This window comes from Trichomonas vaginalis, chromosome V (genome assembly GCF_026262505.1).
Source record: "Trichomonas vaginalis G3 chromosome V, whole genome shotgun sequence".
Classification (NCBI taxonomy): Eukaryota; Parabasalia; order Trichomonadida; family Trichomonadidae; genus Trichomonas; species Trichomonas vaginalis.
This window is the reverse complement of record NC_067207.1, coordinates 9,129,675-9,144,852: the sequence shown is the minus strand read 5'-3', so window position 1 is coordinate 9,144,852 and position 15,178 is coordinate 9,129,675. Positions and strand designations below refer to the sequence as shown.

The following is a 15,178-nucleotide window of genomic DNA, read 5'->3' as shown; positions in this document are numbered from 1 at the left end:
TCACGGGAACAATTTTGACATAATCCAATTTTTCTGGCGAAAATTTACTCCAGATTTCCGGTGTTTAGCTTATCAACTGATCAAACTGGAAAAAGTAAACTTAAGCATCAGAGTTATTCACATCTCTTTATCAAAAAAAAAATTAATCTCTGATTATTCAGTTAAATTCTAATAATGAGAAGAGAATATAAGTGTCCAATACATACTTTACCTTTATTTTTATGTATATATCCTCATTTTCCAAACAATATAAGGAAATATATCCGAAAACTAGTAAAATTGGGTTATTATTTAAGAAAAAAATGCTATTGTATTAAATTAACATGAACTATTTTATTAAATTGAATCTAGAACAACAGTAAGTAAAATCATTTATACTCTGTTTCTATTCTTTGAAAGTTGGTCCGCATATAAATTAAGTTCTTCATCCGTTAAATTTTCAGGGTCAGATACAACATCTGAATCTGATTTTGCAATTGCAAATAACGGTGGATCAGAATCTTCTGGGTCTAATGGGATTGTTTCAAGAGAAATTGGTGCAGGTTTTGATGCCATTAACATTTCATACTGTTCATCGAAAAGGTTTTTCCTAAATGTACAAAAACTCTGCATGCAACCCATTTTTTGTGATTTTGATTTTATCGTCATAACTTCATTTCGATATGAAATAATCGATATTTAAAGGCAAATCATAATATCGGTACATTATATAGATTCTTGTTGATTTGTTTCTGTATGAACAAATTTATTTTCCGAGAAGTCAAATTTATAATTGATGGAATCAAGACAAATTATTCTTGCGAAGAATGCCAACAGAATTCTTTTCGTTAGAAACTTACCGTTCGGAATAGATGGCGATAAGCTCTACGAATTATTCTCGAGATATGGCTCGATTTACCAAATTCGTCTAGGATGCATTCCATCGACGTCAACAACAGCTTTTGTTGTATTTGATAATGTTTTAGATGCCCAAGCAGCAAAGGACGCTTTGAATGGCTACACAATCGAAAATAGATATTTAATTGTTCAATATTATCGTCTCAATCAAGCAAACCCTTCAACACAGACAGGCAAATAAATCGAATATTGAAGTTCAAAGAAATAATTTTCAAATTTGAACACAAAAAATTTAAAAATTAAGTAGAAATTCGATACTTATAGAAAAATTATCTCATGCATGCTTTGGTTTTTCAGAGTTGTTCTTGTCCATCGTCTTTTCATATGCGACCAATTGCATAATTAACTGAAAAACATAGGCATCGGACTTTGATAATTCCAAAGCACCAAGAGTGTTCTTCTCATCCGAAGCGGTATCGTAAATCTGCTTGAACTTTTCTATTCCAAGCAAATCTTCCAAAAATACTCTTATTGACTCTACTTTATAACCAAGAGAATCGTTGACATGTACAGACTTGATGATGAGTTTTCTACCCATGAAGTAGAAGTCTCCCAAGCTCATGTCTTCGACTTCTTCTGGTACATCGATTAAATTGTCACCTTTAATTACCATCTGAAGATTTTCTGCCATCTTTTTCATGACTTTGTAAATGCCTGCTTTATTCTTTGAGGCAGGTTCTGCATTGAGATTGTATTCTACGTTTTCGATAAACTGATCGGGAGTTTTTCCTGGTTTTTCTCCATGGAAAACACCATGGTTCAACTCTTCGCCAGCAAGTGTCTTTCCGAGGAGAGCAATGGCTTTATTTCTGATCAAAGGCATTTGGAAGATTTCATTTATTGATGGTCTTTCGTCAGGATTCTTCCTTAACATTGATTCAACCAAGCTCTGAAGTTCCGTACTGTACTGGGCTGGGATTGGCTTTGGTGTTTTTCCAATGACATTTCTCATGATTTCTGCAACATTCCTTCCAGTAAATGGTCGTTTGAGACTTGCCAATTCATAAAGAACGCAGCCAAGTGACCAAATGTCGCTCTTAGTGTTGTATTTCTTGCCAACGCATATTTCAGGGGAGCAGTAAAGTGGTGTTCCGATTGAAGTCTTCGCCATATCTCCTGTATGTTCGAGTGTTTTTGCAATACCGAAATCTCCAAGTTTAACGATATTTCCTGATGATAAAAATACGTTTTGTGGTTTCATATCTCTGTGTAATATTTTTCTATCATGTAAGTATTTCATTGCGAGGCATATCTGAACAAACCAGTCAAGAATCTGGTCTTCTGAGAAAAATACAACTCCTTGGCGTTTGATGGCTTGAGAAAGGTCACCACCATCAGCATAATCCATTAGGATATAAAGATTCCGCTTTTGTTTTGTGCAACCTCTGTATCTGATGATGTTTGTATGTTTAAGGGTACTAAGTATCTCTACTTCTCTGAATGCAGTATCTTTCGCTTCTTGAGTCATTCCTGTTAGGTTCATTGCTTTAACAACTTTAAGATCATTGCTATTAAGCGATCTAACTAGGAGAGCACGACCATATCCACCTCGTCCAATCTCTTTGACGATCTTGAATTGATCCATTCTTGATGAAAAATGAACTTGCTAAACGCACGAAACTTTCAAAAGCGAAAAGCATCAAATTTGAATGGAAAATTCGGTTTAAATTTTAGATAGTTATCAATTGAAATATAGATGTTATCTTGTAATATTCTTGATTTACTATCAAATTGATTCGATAGATAAGAATCTGATAAAAATCTTATTGAATATCTCTATTAAAACAATGGAGTATATGTTATCCTACTATATCAAATCTCTGTTTAATAGTTTGAGATTGATATTTTATAAAATGAACATTAGATTAGAGATATTTTTTTAAAATATAGGATAATACTTTAAAGAAACGAATCTTCCTTTGTCAATGAGAATAAAGTGATTTTAACATATTAGATGTTTATTTAAATATGAAAAAAAAAATATCAATTTTAGCAAGCGTCTTTCTTGACGAGCTTCAATGTCTTACGGCACATTGGGCAGAACTTAAGCTTATCCTTATTCTCCTGGTAGCATTCTTCGCAAAGAGAAACGTGGTGGCAAGGTAAGAATGTATAAACAGCTTGTCTTGCCTGGCAGAAGACGCAGATACCCAAGTTAGAGCTAGAAACTTCTATACCACGAGACTTATTCATCAATGTCTCGATAATGAAGTCATTAAGCTGTTTCTTGAGTGCTTCTGGTGCAACTTCAGCAGCCTTCAAGTTATCCTTATTAACGGACATATGATCGGCTCCTGAGCTGATAAGGAATCTGCAAATCTCTGCATGGTTATGTTTAGCAGCGATATGTAATGGGGTATTTCCATCTTCATCTTGGGCATCGATAGCAGCGCCGTTTTCAAGAAGGAGTTCGACCATTTCGAACCTTCCGTAACGAGCAGCAAGATGTAATGGTGTAACAGAATTCCAGTTTTGAGAATTGACATCAACACCTGCATCGATTAAGGCTTGAGCAATCTCACAAACGCCTCTTTCGGCAGCATCATGTAAAGCAGTTCTCTTATCGTTGCAAATATGCGAAGCTGTATCACCAGAAGAAATGATATACTTTGTATTTTCGATATTGCTTGCATCAACAGCATAAAATAATGCTGTTTTCTGATGCGAGTCTTGTGTATTAATATCTCCTCCAAATTTCAAGAATAAATCAAATAATTCCTTATTCTGAGCGGCAACATGAATAGCGGCAATTTCTGATGGTCCTACACGATTTGGATTTGCACCTTTTTCAAGAAGTACTTGACAAATTGGGACTGACTTTTTTTCTGCGGCGAGATATAAAAGATCTTTTGGTGTACTATTTATATCTGGTATTCCTTCTAAGGCCTTTTTCAGGTTATCAACATTACCTTCTTCAATAGCCTTTAGTGCTCCTTTCATCTAACGTATACTAAAAGTGACACATATCAACGTATAACACTTATTGGATTTGTCAGTAAATAATTATGTTTATATAATGTACATTGAAAGTCAATTAAACATTAAGCGTGAATTAAGAGAAAAGCTTGAAAAATTTTTATGAATAAAAAAAAATTAATTAATATTTGATATAATTAACATGAAAATAGATAATATATTAAAAATAAATTTAATTTATAGATTTAAATTCTTTCTAAACTTATTATTTTATCTGAAAATTTTAAATTAATTTGGAAAAATTGAAAAACCGCCAAGAAAATTTCAAAAATAAAAAAATGATCTTCAAAACTTCGAAAAAGAATTCCATATTTGCAAAATTACGAAAAATTTGGAATTTCAAAAACTGAACACTAGCTATAACAATCATTTCTGAAGGGAAATTATTGAGAAATCCTAAGAAATAAACAATTATCAATATTACCCAGATTTGCTTTACTTTTACCACCTCTCGAAAGCTGGGGACACCGCCTATCGTTGGGAGTAGCTATTAAATAGAACCATAAAGGGTATTTTTCGAACTGCCGGTGTAGTGGAAACATCTGACATAATGATTCGTTATGCCAAGGTTTGATTCCCATTTTGCCAATTTTTTTCTTTTTTGGATCATGAATTTTTTTTTGGGTCACTATAAGATTTGTTTCATGTTCTAAATCTGCTGCATATGTAATCTATTTTTATTTACCTATTTTTTAAAAATCTATTGGATTGCCAAATTTGAATATATTTAAAATCATAAAACTCCAAAAAAACTATAAATATATGTTTTATGCATAGTGCCGATACTCAAATATCAGATTACTTAGATCCATGAATAATATCCGAATTTTTTTTCTTAAAATTAAACTTCAAAACTTCTTCCAATCTTATTCTTCATTAATTGTAAATTTTTAAAACCATTTTTTAAAATAATTTTGCGTAAATTTTATTCTCATGTTGTTTTAATCGAAAATTGATACATTTTCATAAAAATAATATTGACTTATGAAATTCATTTTTAAGGTGAAATAGTATTGTTTTTATTAAAGTATATGAATAATATATAAAAAATTAATGAATAATATAAGCAGATTTTTAGTTTACAAAACAAATATGAGCAATGCAATTTCAAACTTTTGCTGGCAATTTCGATATTGCTCAAGTTTGTAGTATTTGTGATACCTATAACATCGGCTTAATCAAAATTCGATTTTTCTTATGAGTTATTGAGAAAATTTGATTGCAATGAGAAGGATTTCGACGTTTTTGATAAACTAAGAGCTGAGCTTTAGGGGTTCAGTTCATTTATGGCTGTAGTTTGATGCGTAGATCTCTTTTTTATTGTAAATTCTTTCAGCATGGAGATCGAGAATGAATCTTTTGAGAACTTTATGAGTTTTTACACCCGTAAAGAGGTCCTTCGAGGAAAGATAGTCCAGACTACATGAAGATGTGGGTTAACCAAAAAAATCCGATGGTTTCCCCATATTCATGTAGATCTTCGAAAAAATGAGCACCAAAAAAGCCAAAAAAATAGGCTTTTTATTGGATTTGTACACTAGATCAATAACCTATTTAGGATCTGACACTCTTTTTAGCCAGAGATATGAGGTCCTTTCTAGGAAAACGATCTATTCATCCATAAAAAAAATGAATTATCGTTTTCCCCAGAAATTACATGGGGAGTGGTAAAAGTAAAGCAAATCTGGGTATTATTAATTTTAACGCATTTATTCATGATAGGTCTCACTTGATAAGCATTGTTGTAAAAATCATTACGTATACTTTCGATGAATAGAGTTTATTTAACAAATAGAGAATAAATATTACAAAAGATATGGAATAAACAATAAAGAAATACTTGATAATGGTATCATCCACTAAACAGTCACAAGTCACCACAGAATTTATTGAGTAGTTCTTGGCATTAGACCGTTTTGTAATTGTGGATGAAGTTCAGCGATTTGGTCGAAGTCTTCCTTCATTAATTCGAATGCTTCGACGTATGTCTCTGCAATAGCTGAAGCAGATTCAGCGCTACCGTTTATAATTGAAGATTCTCCTAAAACGCAGCCATTTGCTCCATCAAGGACGTTAATGAGAGCACCGCTTGTGTTGATCATATCTACCTTTCCTTCTGTGACGAAATACATTCTGTTGCTTACTCTGCCAGATTTTATCAAAAAGTCACCGGGAGTGAAGATTCTTGGCTGCAGAGCCATAGCTACCCTCTCAAGAACTTCTTCGTTCGCTTCTCTGAAAGCTTCGACCTTGTTGAACACTTCCATATGAAGAGCCAAAGCAAGTCGTTTCTGAAGGCCTTCTGGCATCTTTGACGCGGTTTCGAAGAAATCAGCTCTATCTCTATCGCGTTCCCATACGTATTCGTAGTAACGAAGCAATTCTCTCATGGAATCATCGGAAATTCCACGCCATTTGAATGCGCTGTAGATACGTTGGTATTTCGAAAGGAAAGAGTTACGAGATGGATCAGCGACGATGGAAACCATTGTAGAGACAAGGAAGTTATAAAAGAAAACTCCGACGGCTTCTACACAAATTACAACACATATCTCGGGGAAAGTGTACGGATGTAAATCACCATAACCGATAGTAAGGATTGTGGTCGTAATGTAGTAAACCGTGTGGAAATATTGAATAATTTTCGGCTTTTCGCTAATTTTGGACTCTGTAAGCCAAGAAGTATTAGGAATCTCGACATTACCAGTGTACCAGAATACACAGGCGCATATATGAACGATTGTTAGTAATGTTGTAAATAATGTAGCCATTTTTGAAATTGGAGAGATATAAACGAGAGTATTCTTGATGACATGGTTAGCATCGTATAATCTGACTAATCTTAAGCATTTTATAAGCAGTAAAATATTATATAAAAGGTCAATTTTTGCAAAATAACCGATTAGATAGTATGGCCATGGAGACAACCAATATATAATCAATCTCCAGTTAGGAATTGTTGAGTCAATTGATGCTTTGTCCAATTTGATAACACCATATTGTAAAATACCAGTTCTTCTGACAATAAATATATCAGCAATAAAGAAGCAATCGATAATTAGGGCAGGAAGCATCCACAGGAATGTCTTTTTGAAGTTAAAGGCCCATTCGAAGGGGATCTCCCATAAAACAATCATTGACAGAAAATACATGATATATTCCCAAATCCTACGAAGTACATGATATGGGTATATACCATAGTTCTCATTGATTTGGTTAGCGCCATTGGCAAGGCTGAAATCACCTTGCATGACCTTTGAATTTAATAAAATTTCCCTATCGTTAAAAAAGTTCAGATTCTTTTCAATTACTTTTCCATCAATGGATAAGTCTTTTCCGCCAAGTTGGTATTCACCTGTATCATTAACTCTATCAGCATTAGCTAATGCAATATGAATATATTCATGAATTTCAACTTTTTTTTTCATTCAAATAATTATATGATATAATTATACCAAAAAATAACAAATATAAAAAAAGATCATGAAGTATTTATATGGAAATATAACAAATCTTTACTATATAAGGAAAATTAGATCAAGATATTGACTACATCATCTTGTCTTGGAATTCTTCTGAAGCGTTCTCCAGAATTAAGTTTCTCTAGATAAGTATTGCATGCGCTATTCATTTTCATATGTTTTTGAAGATTTTCAGAATGGAAACTGTTCATGAGTTCAAGATTCTTCTTTTGTTCTAGCAAGTTGTTTCTGATCTTCTCTTTATCATCACCTTGGACTAATTGTTTATATTCCTCTTCAAGTTCTGCTGCACGATCACAGGTTGCTAAGAACTCGCGTAATTTCCTTGGTTCATCGGATATTTCTTGATTAACTGATGCTTGAACACGTAATCTGACACAAAATTGAGGTGAAAAAATGTTACGAGTTTGGAATAGATCTATAATTTGAAGAACTTCACCAATTTCTCCAATATCCTTTCTCTTTGCTATTTTAATTATTACATACTCGATAACGGGAGAGAATGCTTTAAATATTGTTGGATTTACTGATTTGGATCTCTGAAGTATATCATTGAGCATATATAAATACTTTAGATAGTTTGTATCGTATTCTAATACTTCCTTAAATGCTCGAGATAAAATGTTGATGTATTTTTCATTGCTGAAGACATATTGAGTGAAATTAACTATCATTAATTGAGTTGTATCAATTTGGATTATTCTGTTCTTGTAAATATTGAGCAAACTTTCTTCATCAATACTCATTTTGAAAAAAGTGACAATTCATTTGATAAAATCAAATGTTCAGGAAATCATCTTATCTATCCAATAGATGATGAAACCAATCGATTTCTTAAGGAAAATATAGCAAAAATTAAGTGTATAAATCAAATTTTAATACCAAATTGTTTCCAGAATTTCTTAATAAGCAAAGATAAATGCTCTTCAAAGGTTAAAGCTATTATTGTTATAAGCTTGAGTTTGGCCATGATATATGACCAAACGAAAAATATCGTTTTTCCATTGCCAAAGCAATAGAAATATAGTATTAAATGTAAGTTTAATTAATCAAGAATATCAGAAGATATTTACTGTTGCTCGACAGCCTTAACCTTGCGGGACTGGTTGAGGATTTCGATGTTGAGATCCTGAGCCTTCTTGATAATTTCCTGCTGAAGCTTGAGGCCAACTTGCTTGGCAATCATAGCACCGTGTGTTGTGTTCTTTGTGAGGAGCATATCAAGATCCTTGACAGAACGGACAAGGACTGGGATGAAGCCAGATGGGAGCATGTATCTTGTCTCCTTATCAGATCCGAAGCCAGCGCCTGGGTGGAGTGGGGTGCCACGATATTTCCTGCGGAATCTGGAGTCGATACCGCGTGGATGGCGCCAGGCGGAAGGAACACGCTTCCAGAGATCGGACTGTGGGCGATGGAACCTGTTTGTCTTCTTGTGGACGATTGGTTTGTGCTCAGCTGGAGACACCATGAGAAAGACCACTTTTCGGCTATTATCGGCGTGGAGCGTCGATGGAAGACACCTTATGAAAATTATTTTCGGCCATTGAGTTTAACATTTTTTGATGGTGAATGAGACAAATATATTCATATGATTTTTTTGCAGTTTCTATCATGAAAATTTTCATTCAATTTATTATCGAAGGAATTGGATTCTGGGAATACAGCTATTGATCCAAAACTACAATGTTTATCATGCATGTTCATGTACCAATTGTAGTTTATTAATATATATATCGTACTTGTTAAACTTCTAATGACATAACTCATTCAAGGATGAAGTATATTCTATTTGTATCAAAGATAAAATATTTTAACTGTGATTCGAATTGAATCAAATGATGAAAAAATTGATTATTATTAATATAATATATGTTTGAAGATTCAAGAAATTACCATCAACATAAGAGAGAAAAATCCATGGAAAGCTCAACAATGCTTACATATCAAGTAATTATTTTTCGTTTGAGTAAACAAATTTTAAAATTATTCCGTATCTTTTTAGAAATACTTTGAATTTTTGAGAAGATGCGGAATTAATTAACAACATAATAAATGAATAAATATCATTCTTTATATCAGACATGAAAAACATATTTTCTGAAGCAAATGCAATGAAATCAAAGAGGAATTTATAAAAAATACAGCTGAATTTTTTACAACTTTAATTTTTATTGAAAAAAATAAAGGGAACATAAACATAATGAACAATTTACATCTATCGTTGTGCGTGGTCCAATACTTGATGCGGTAAAATTTCGGTAAGATTAATCTTGAATTGAAATATTAAATATTATGATATTAATCAGATTAATTGATAGAGGTATTGTAATAGATTATAAAAACAATGTGCAAACGCAGTATAAATAAAAGGGTAAATTTCGGTGAATTTCAAATATTAAATAGAACATACCAACAAGTAGATATTTAGGCTTGCATGTACAAGTAGATTTAAATTCCATTGTTTTAATCACTCGGCGAATAATCATATTTTTTTGACATTTTTCGATTTTTTAAATAATTTGCCGATCGAATCAGTTGCTTTTAAAGACACATAGTGTTGTTAATTTCAATTTTGATGATATTTATGACATTGAAAATTCGTCGGCGAAAACAGCTCTCAATTTTTTTAATCAAAAAATCTGGAAAACACAAGCCATTATACTAGTACTAAGTTAAAAGATATTTTTCAATGAAATAACCTGTCATGAGATTAATTTTCGAAATTGAATAGATTGGCGTCAAAAACTCATTCAAATCAAATTGAATTAATATTAATAGATTTATCTTTTTATTCAGATCACCATATTTTGTTTCTCATGTTCTGACCTGATTAAAACATACAAAAGATCATTTAAAATCATTGACATATCGTTTGGTCACTGTTATCAAAATTCATCGGTTTCATCAGAAATCTGATTTTGTTTTGGCATAATGTAAAATCATCTTCTAAGACAGATTTAACCGAAAAACATCGTTATCAAGTATTTTCTCTCAAATGATGACCGACGGAGCCTTCAAAATTTGGACAAATTGCTCAGAAAAATTGAGATTCAATCTAGCTACCAAAAACAATCATGAGTGATTGCAGATACATGCTTCCACCAATAGAGTCAATCATGCCATCAATGGGCAACTTCCAACCCTTCATTATAGTTCCTCAACAAACTCAACCAGTAGTAGTTGTTGAAGCTCCAAAGACAACTAAAAAGATGAAGTTCACTCCTGAAGAAGATAAGAAACTTTGCTCTCTTATTAGACAATATGGTTCTAATGATTGGATTCATATCTCCGAGTTGATGAAGACAAGAAACCCAAGACAGTGCAGAGAAAGATGGAACAACTATCTTAACCCCAACTTAAGAGATGATCCATGGACCATTGAAGAGGACAAGCTCCTTATTGCTAAGTACCGAGAGTTCGGAACTCATTGGTCAAAGATCTCCAAGTTCTTCGCCCATAGATCGGATAATGCTATCAGAAACAGATGGCAGATGCTTTTAAGACAATCTGAACGTCGTTACCAGAGTTCATCATCATCCTCAATGTCTGATGCATAGATGAACTAATTTTTTTCGAACAATTTATTTTTGCGGAATTTATTTTATGATTTCAATACATTAACAAGGGAAAAGTCTTCGCTATAGATACTCTTTCCTAGTGTATGGGTCTTGCAATCCAATTGCAAGAAAAAATCAATTTTATTTTTGTTGTTTGAAATATAAATGATCTGTCTGTTATTCGAAATCATTTTGCAACCTTTAATCTTAGAAACACCATTTAATTACTATTTACTTGTTCCTGATATACATTTTCCCAAAATGTTTTTGTTGGTAGCTGAAATTTTAGAAAGATTGGAATTATTCAATGGAAAAACATACTAATTGAAAGAGTCAAGTAACAAAATATAATCATGTTTAATCAAAACATCCTCTTTAGTTGATCGAATCAACCAATTTATTGTAATAACATATAAAAAGCTCTATTATTTATATTATATCAAAACAATAAGAATTGAGAATACAAACAGGCATGCATTCTCATCTAAGATAGAAAATTTCAAAGAGATTCAACAATTGCTTCCTCATCATCTTCATTTTGATCTGCATTGGAACTAGAATCAAGTCTTTGTTCCTCTTCAGGTTTAACTTCTTGCTGTCCTGGTTTAGGTTCAGTGAGGACATAAAGTAAAATTGCTGCTGGAATGCAAACAAAACCTACCAAATAGATCCAACTTGCTTTGCTCTTAAATGCAAATATATCAATAAAGAGCGAGTAAAAGTTTGAAGTTAATAAGGAAATATTCATAACGGTAGCATTTGAATGTTGCATTACTACCGGGCAAACCATATAGTATATTGACAATACTATTGAATATCCAAAGAGTAGGCAAGCGCCTTTGGCATCCCAGCTGTAATCACGAATTTGTTTCCATTCTAATGCACCGGCCAAAATACCTGTAAGTGGAAAATCAGGAGTCGAAATAGACAGAAGGTAAGTGTGAACACTTTCGTCCTTTACAAGCTTTTCCTGTAAAACTGTAGAACATGCATAAAAAACCGCACTTAATAATGCCAAAAGGTTACCTTTTAATCTACTTCCTTCGACACCTTGGGCAACCATAACCATTGAAACACCAACGACAGCTAAAATCATTGCTAAAAATTGCCACCAATTAATCTTTCTATGGAAAACGAAGAAGGCAAGAGGGGCAATCCAAAATATGACTGTTGTTGATAGTAACATTGCTGAAGCAAGAGATGTATAGTCATAAGCAAATATTCCGACAACATCTCCTCCGAAACAGCAAAGAGCAACAAGCACTTGAATCCACCATGGCGTTTGTGTTTTGGGCCACCACCATATATTTGTGATGAAAATGAAAAAGTAGTTTAAGCATAAAGCTAAAAATGGAAGGAACTTTCCTTGAAGGTTAAATGCATATGAAACTATTGTATTTGCACCTGTAAGCATCAGGGCAAGTATTTGCCAAGCTATTAAGACGCACCATACGTTACCTAGTACTTTGTCTAACATATAAATGACCACTATCTCTCTCAAAAAAATTATTATCAATCATCTATCAAAATTTTTATATTAATATATTTAGTAAAGCAGATTTATTTTGAGGTTGAATCGGCCATGTATTCAAAAATTGTTAAAGATTTTCAATTTTAACAATTTTGAATAGTTTCAGAATTTTCTATTAATTTTTAAAGTGATAGATTTAAAATAACGGTAAAATGTTACATAAGAATAATAACCTAATCAAGGTTTAAATATAAAAAACTCTCATTTTTTTAAGGTAAAATTTTTTGATCATTTGAATATATAAGTACCATAATGCTAAGACACGGAGTTAAATTCCATATCAGCTTTTTTTAAAGTCCAAAAATAATTCTTGTTGTAATCAGATTTGCCACACTTGTTGTTCAAGATTCATTCTTTGTTTGAGATATCAATAACATTTATTTTGGATACATATTTGATTCAAGCAATCTTATCGGGCACGATAAGCATGATTATTTTTTTTTAAAATCTAGTAACTTAATCTATCTATCAATGAATACATATTAAAAGAAGAATAATGTCGAACAGTATCAACAATTTGCCCATTTAATTAATTTTTTGGAAATAATTTAATCTTATTGTATATATTCTGCATTTCATTTGGAATATTGCTTATTGATGACATATAAAACTAGTTATCCATTATATTCTTTATGTTCGCAAAGTTGGATGGTTAATTTCAAGAGTTGAATTTCGATTAATGGTTTGATTGAAATTGTAAGTCATCTGAAAAATAAAAAGGTAATACCAATATATTTATGGTGTAAAAATGCCATTTCCTAATTATGTGATCTTAATTTAATTCTGATAAACTTATAAAATCAATGTAGTCATATCTAATTTCCAACTTGAGGCATCACTAATGTTTCCGTAAAACCTATCATGCTTATTTGTTAATTCTTTGATGATTTATTTCAACATCACTTCAAAACAGGCGTTTTGGTTATAATCAAATGGTTGTGACATATCCTAACAATAGAAAATATAAAATCAATGCATATATCTTTCCATCTTTAAATTTATGAAGATTTTTGATTAAATTAAGACAGTAAGAGGGACAATAATATAGGATAATAAGTTTAATGCAGAAAACGTTATAAGCAATACAAAATCTGGATCTATATGATAAAAATTTTATTCAAAATGTTTGAAATAGGTTTGTGATAATTCTATTTATCATTTAATATAGAAACTTTGAAACAATTTTCACTCTAATGTAACCTAGCTTCAATTCAAATTTCACATCAATGGTAATTCCTGTATCGAATTGAAATATCGGTTCTGTTATAGCACATACAAATAACATTTTGTAACTTACATGGTTTATATAGTATACATGGTATATCAGCATTTTATTCGGACTTGAGCAAAATTATCCAAGATAATTTTGTTTTTTTTATCATTAAATAATCTTGTAGATGGAATATTTGTATCAATGAATCTAACTTTGCACGATTGCTTGGTTTGGAATACCAACATATGTATCAATGCAATTATAATTGCATCTGAAGACTCTATCTTCACCAGATTTCCTTTTAGTAACATTTATGCATAACGGTTTCATAGTTAGGATCCGAATTGTATTAAAGAAACATTCAAATCCAATAAAAGCAAAAATGTACCACAATATAATTCCTATTCGGCTTCGGAAAAAGGCATCAATAATGTTTTCTCTTCCTGAGAAATTGACACAAACATACTGCTTATAATCATTACATTTTTCAATAAGTGTTGATTCTGCGTATCTATCAAGTGTCAAACCAAAAGCAACTGCTCTTAATTTGCAATCATCAATCATGAGAGTAGCAGCTCTATCATATTGGTAATTTAAATTTAAATTTATCAAGTAATAACCTTTGGATGGAATATTGGGTAAATCTGAGTTATCTTCCCAGGATCCATATTCAACATTATGATATTCGATTTTTGATAAGAATCTACACGTATCTTAAGTACCGGTGGGCTGTAGCGTGCTTTCATAAGTGTATCTAAGAATTGAAGTTTATTGAGTTTATTAAAACGAATACTATGAATTACAGAATCTTCGGATTTAATCGATACTGCGTATGATAAAAATAGGAATAATGACTTCACAATAATTAATATAAAAATTCCCGCTGATGTATTTTCAGTGGGCTCTAAATAACACATAATGCCCAGCGCTGTTAAAATCATTTGGATCGCTGCGATGATAACAGACGGCCAAGACGCCACTTTTCTGTTGAATATCAAAGGGATAATAAAAGGTATAGTATTCATGGAAACAAAGCTTATCATTATCTGTAAATTAGATCGTTTTTTGCTAAAAATTTACCCTTTTCTTGTGTCAGAAAGGTGAGAAAAACAAAACAAAAAAACAAAAACAAAAACAAAACAAAACAAAAACAAAAACAAAAACAAAAAAAACTTAAGGGTGCACTTACCACTTTCTGACATTCTCTCAATTTTTTTGACACACAAGCTTTCTAACCCAATATTATAAGGTCAAAAGTTAATATTTTTGGTCAGGAGAAAGTAAATATGAATCACTATAGAGAACCTAATATGACTATTATACTTTTCTGCTAATAAAATAAAGATATATTGATTTTTTCATTGCATGTCAAAAAGTGGTAAGTGCACCCTTAATTTTTCCCCTCAGATTTGCCAATTTTCTGATGTGATGTTCTTTCATATTCTCTCTGACAACTAGCTACCGCAACTCTGAGAAAACCAAATCTAACTATATATATACTTTATATTATTCTAGTCTA

General features: G+C 31.8%; 9 protein-coding genes across 9 annotated transcripts, besides 4 other annotated features; 2 read left to right on the top strand and 7 right to left on the bottom strand.

Moving 5' to 3' along the window:
• Positions 1-198: 198 nt before the first annotated feature.
• Positions 199-627, bottom strand: TVAGG3_0304400 (uncharacterized protein; the record flags this gene model as incomplete). The annotated part of the gene is made up of 1 exon (XM_001325589.1): positions 373-621. One exon carries the CDS (start codon positions 619-621, stop codon positions 373-375), a length of 249 nt encoding a protein of 82 aa, XP_001325624.1.
• A 148-nt stretch (positions 628-775) lies between these two features.
• On the top strand, positions 776-1,078 carry TVAGG3_0304390 (RNA splicing; the record flags this gene model as incomplete). Its single annotated transcript, XM_001325588.1, has 1 exon — positions 776-1,078. The coding sequence occupies one exon, from the start codon at positions 776-778 to the stop codon at positions 1,076-1,078; it is 303 nt and encodes a 100-aa protein (XP_001325623.1).
• Positions 1,079-1,171: 93 nt separating this feature from the next.
• Positions 1,172-2,482, bottom strand: TVAGG3_0304380 (STKc Nek domain-containing protein; the record flags this gene model as incomplete). The annotated part of the gene is made up of 1 exon (XM_001325587.1): positions 1,172-2,482. The coding sequence occupies one exon, from the start codon at positions 2,480-2,482 to the stop codon at positions 1,172-1,174; it is 1,311 nt and encodes a 436-aa protein (XP_001325622.1).
• Positions 2,483-2,840: 358 nt separating this feature from the next.
• Positions 2,841-3,836, bottom strand: TVAGG3_0304370 (positive regulation of myosin-light-chain-phosphatase protein; the record flags this gene model as incomplete). Its single annotated transcript, XM_001325586.1, has 1 exon — positions 2,887-3,315. One exon carries the CDS (start codon positions 3,313-3,315, stop codon positions 2,887-2,889), a length of 429 nt encoding a protein of 142 aa, XP_001325621.1.
• A 1,815-nt stretch (positions 3,837-5,651) lies between these two features.
• TVAGG3_0304360 (cyclic nucleotide-gated ion channel protein) lies at positions 5,652-7,301 on the bottom strand (the record flags this gene model as incomplete). The annotated part of the gene is made up of 1 exon (XM_001325585.2): positions 5,760-7,301. One exon carries the CDS (start codon positions 7,299-7,301, stop codon positions 5,760-5,762), a length of 1,542 nt encoding a protein of 513 aa, XP_001325620.1.
• A 104-nt stretch (positions 7,302-7,405) lies between these two features.
• TVAGG3_0304340 (CID domain family) lies at positions 7,406-8,101 on the bottom strand (the record flags this gene model as incomplete). The annotated part of the gene is made up of 1 exon (XM_001325584.1): positions 7,406-8,101. One exon carries the CDS (start codon positions 8,099-8,101, stop codon positions 7,406-7,408), a length of 696 nt encoding a protein of 231 aa, XP_001325619.1.
• A 323-nt stretch (positions 8,102-8,424) lies between these two features.
• TVAGG3_0304350 (60s ribosomal protein family) lies at positions 8,425-8,826 on the bottom strand (the record flags this gene model as incomplete). The annotated part of the gene is made up of 1 exon (XM_001325583.2): positions 8,425-8,826. One exon carries the CDS (start codon positions 8,824-8,826, stop codon positions 8,425-8,427), a length of 402 nt encoding a protein of 133 aa, XP_001325618.2.
• Positions 8,827-10,427: 1,601 nt separating this feature from the next.
• Positions 10,428-11,090, top strand: TVAGG3_0304330 (RNA polymerase II transcription regulator recruiting protein; the record flags this gene model as incomplete). The annotated part of the gene is made up of 1 exon (XM_001325581.1): positions 10,433-10,915. One exon carries the CDS (start codon positions 10,433-10,435, stop codon positions 10,913-10,915), a length of 483 nt encoding a protein of 160 aa, XP_001325616.1.
• Positions 11,091-11,301: 211 nt separating this feature from the next.
• TVAGG3_0304320 (transmembrane transporter protein) lies at positions 11,302-12,399 on the bottom strand (the record flags this gene model as incomplete). Its single annotated transcript, XM_001325580.2, has 1 exon — positions 11,415-12,329. One exon carries the CDS (start codon positions 12,327-12,329, stop codon positions 11,415-11,417), a length of 915 nt encoding a protein of 304 aa, XP_001325615.1.
• Positions 12,400-14,832: 2,433 nt separating this feature from the next.
• Positions 14,833-14,865: a mobile genetic element.
• Positions 14,833-14,865: a terminal%2Cinverted (terminal inverted repeat of tvBac_53III transposon ID:TVAGG3_0304310).
• A 159-nt stretch (positions 14,866-15,024) lies between these two features.
• Positions 15,025-15,053: a mobile genetic element.
• Positions 15,025-15,053: a terminal%2Cinverted (terminal inverted repeat of tvBac_53III transposon ID:TVAGG3_0304300).
• Positions 15,054-15,178: the final 125 nt, after the last annotated feature.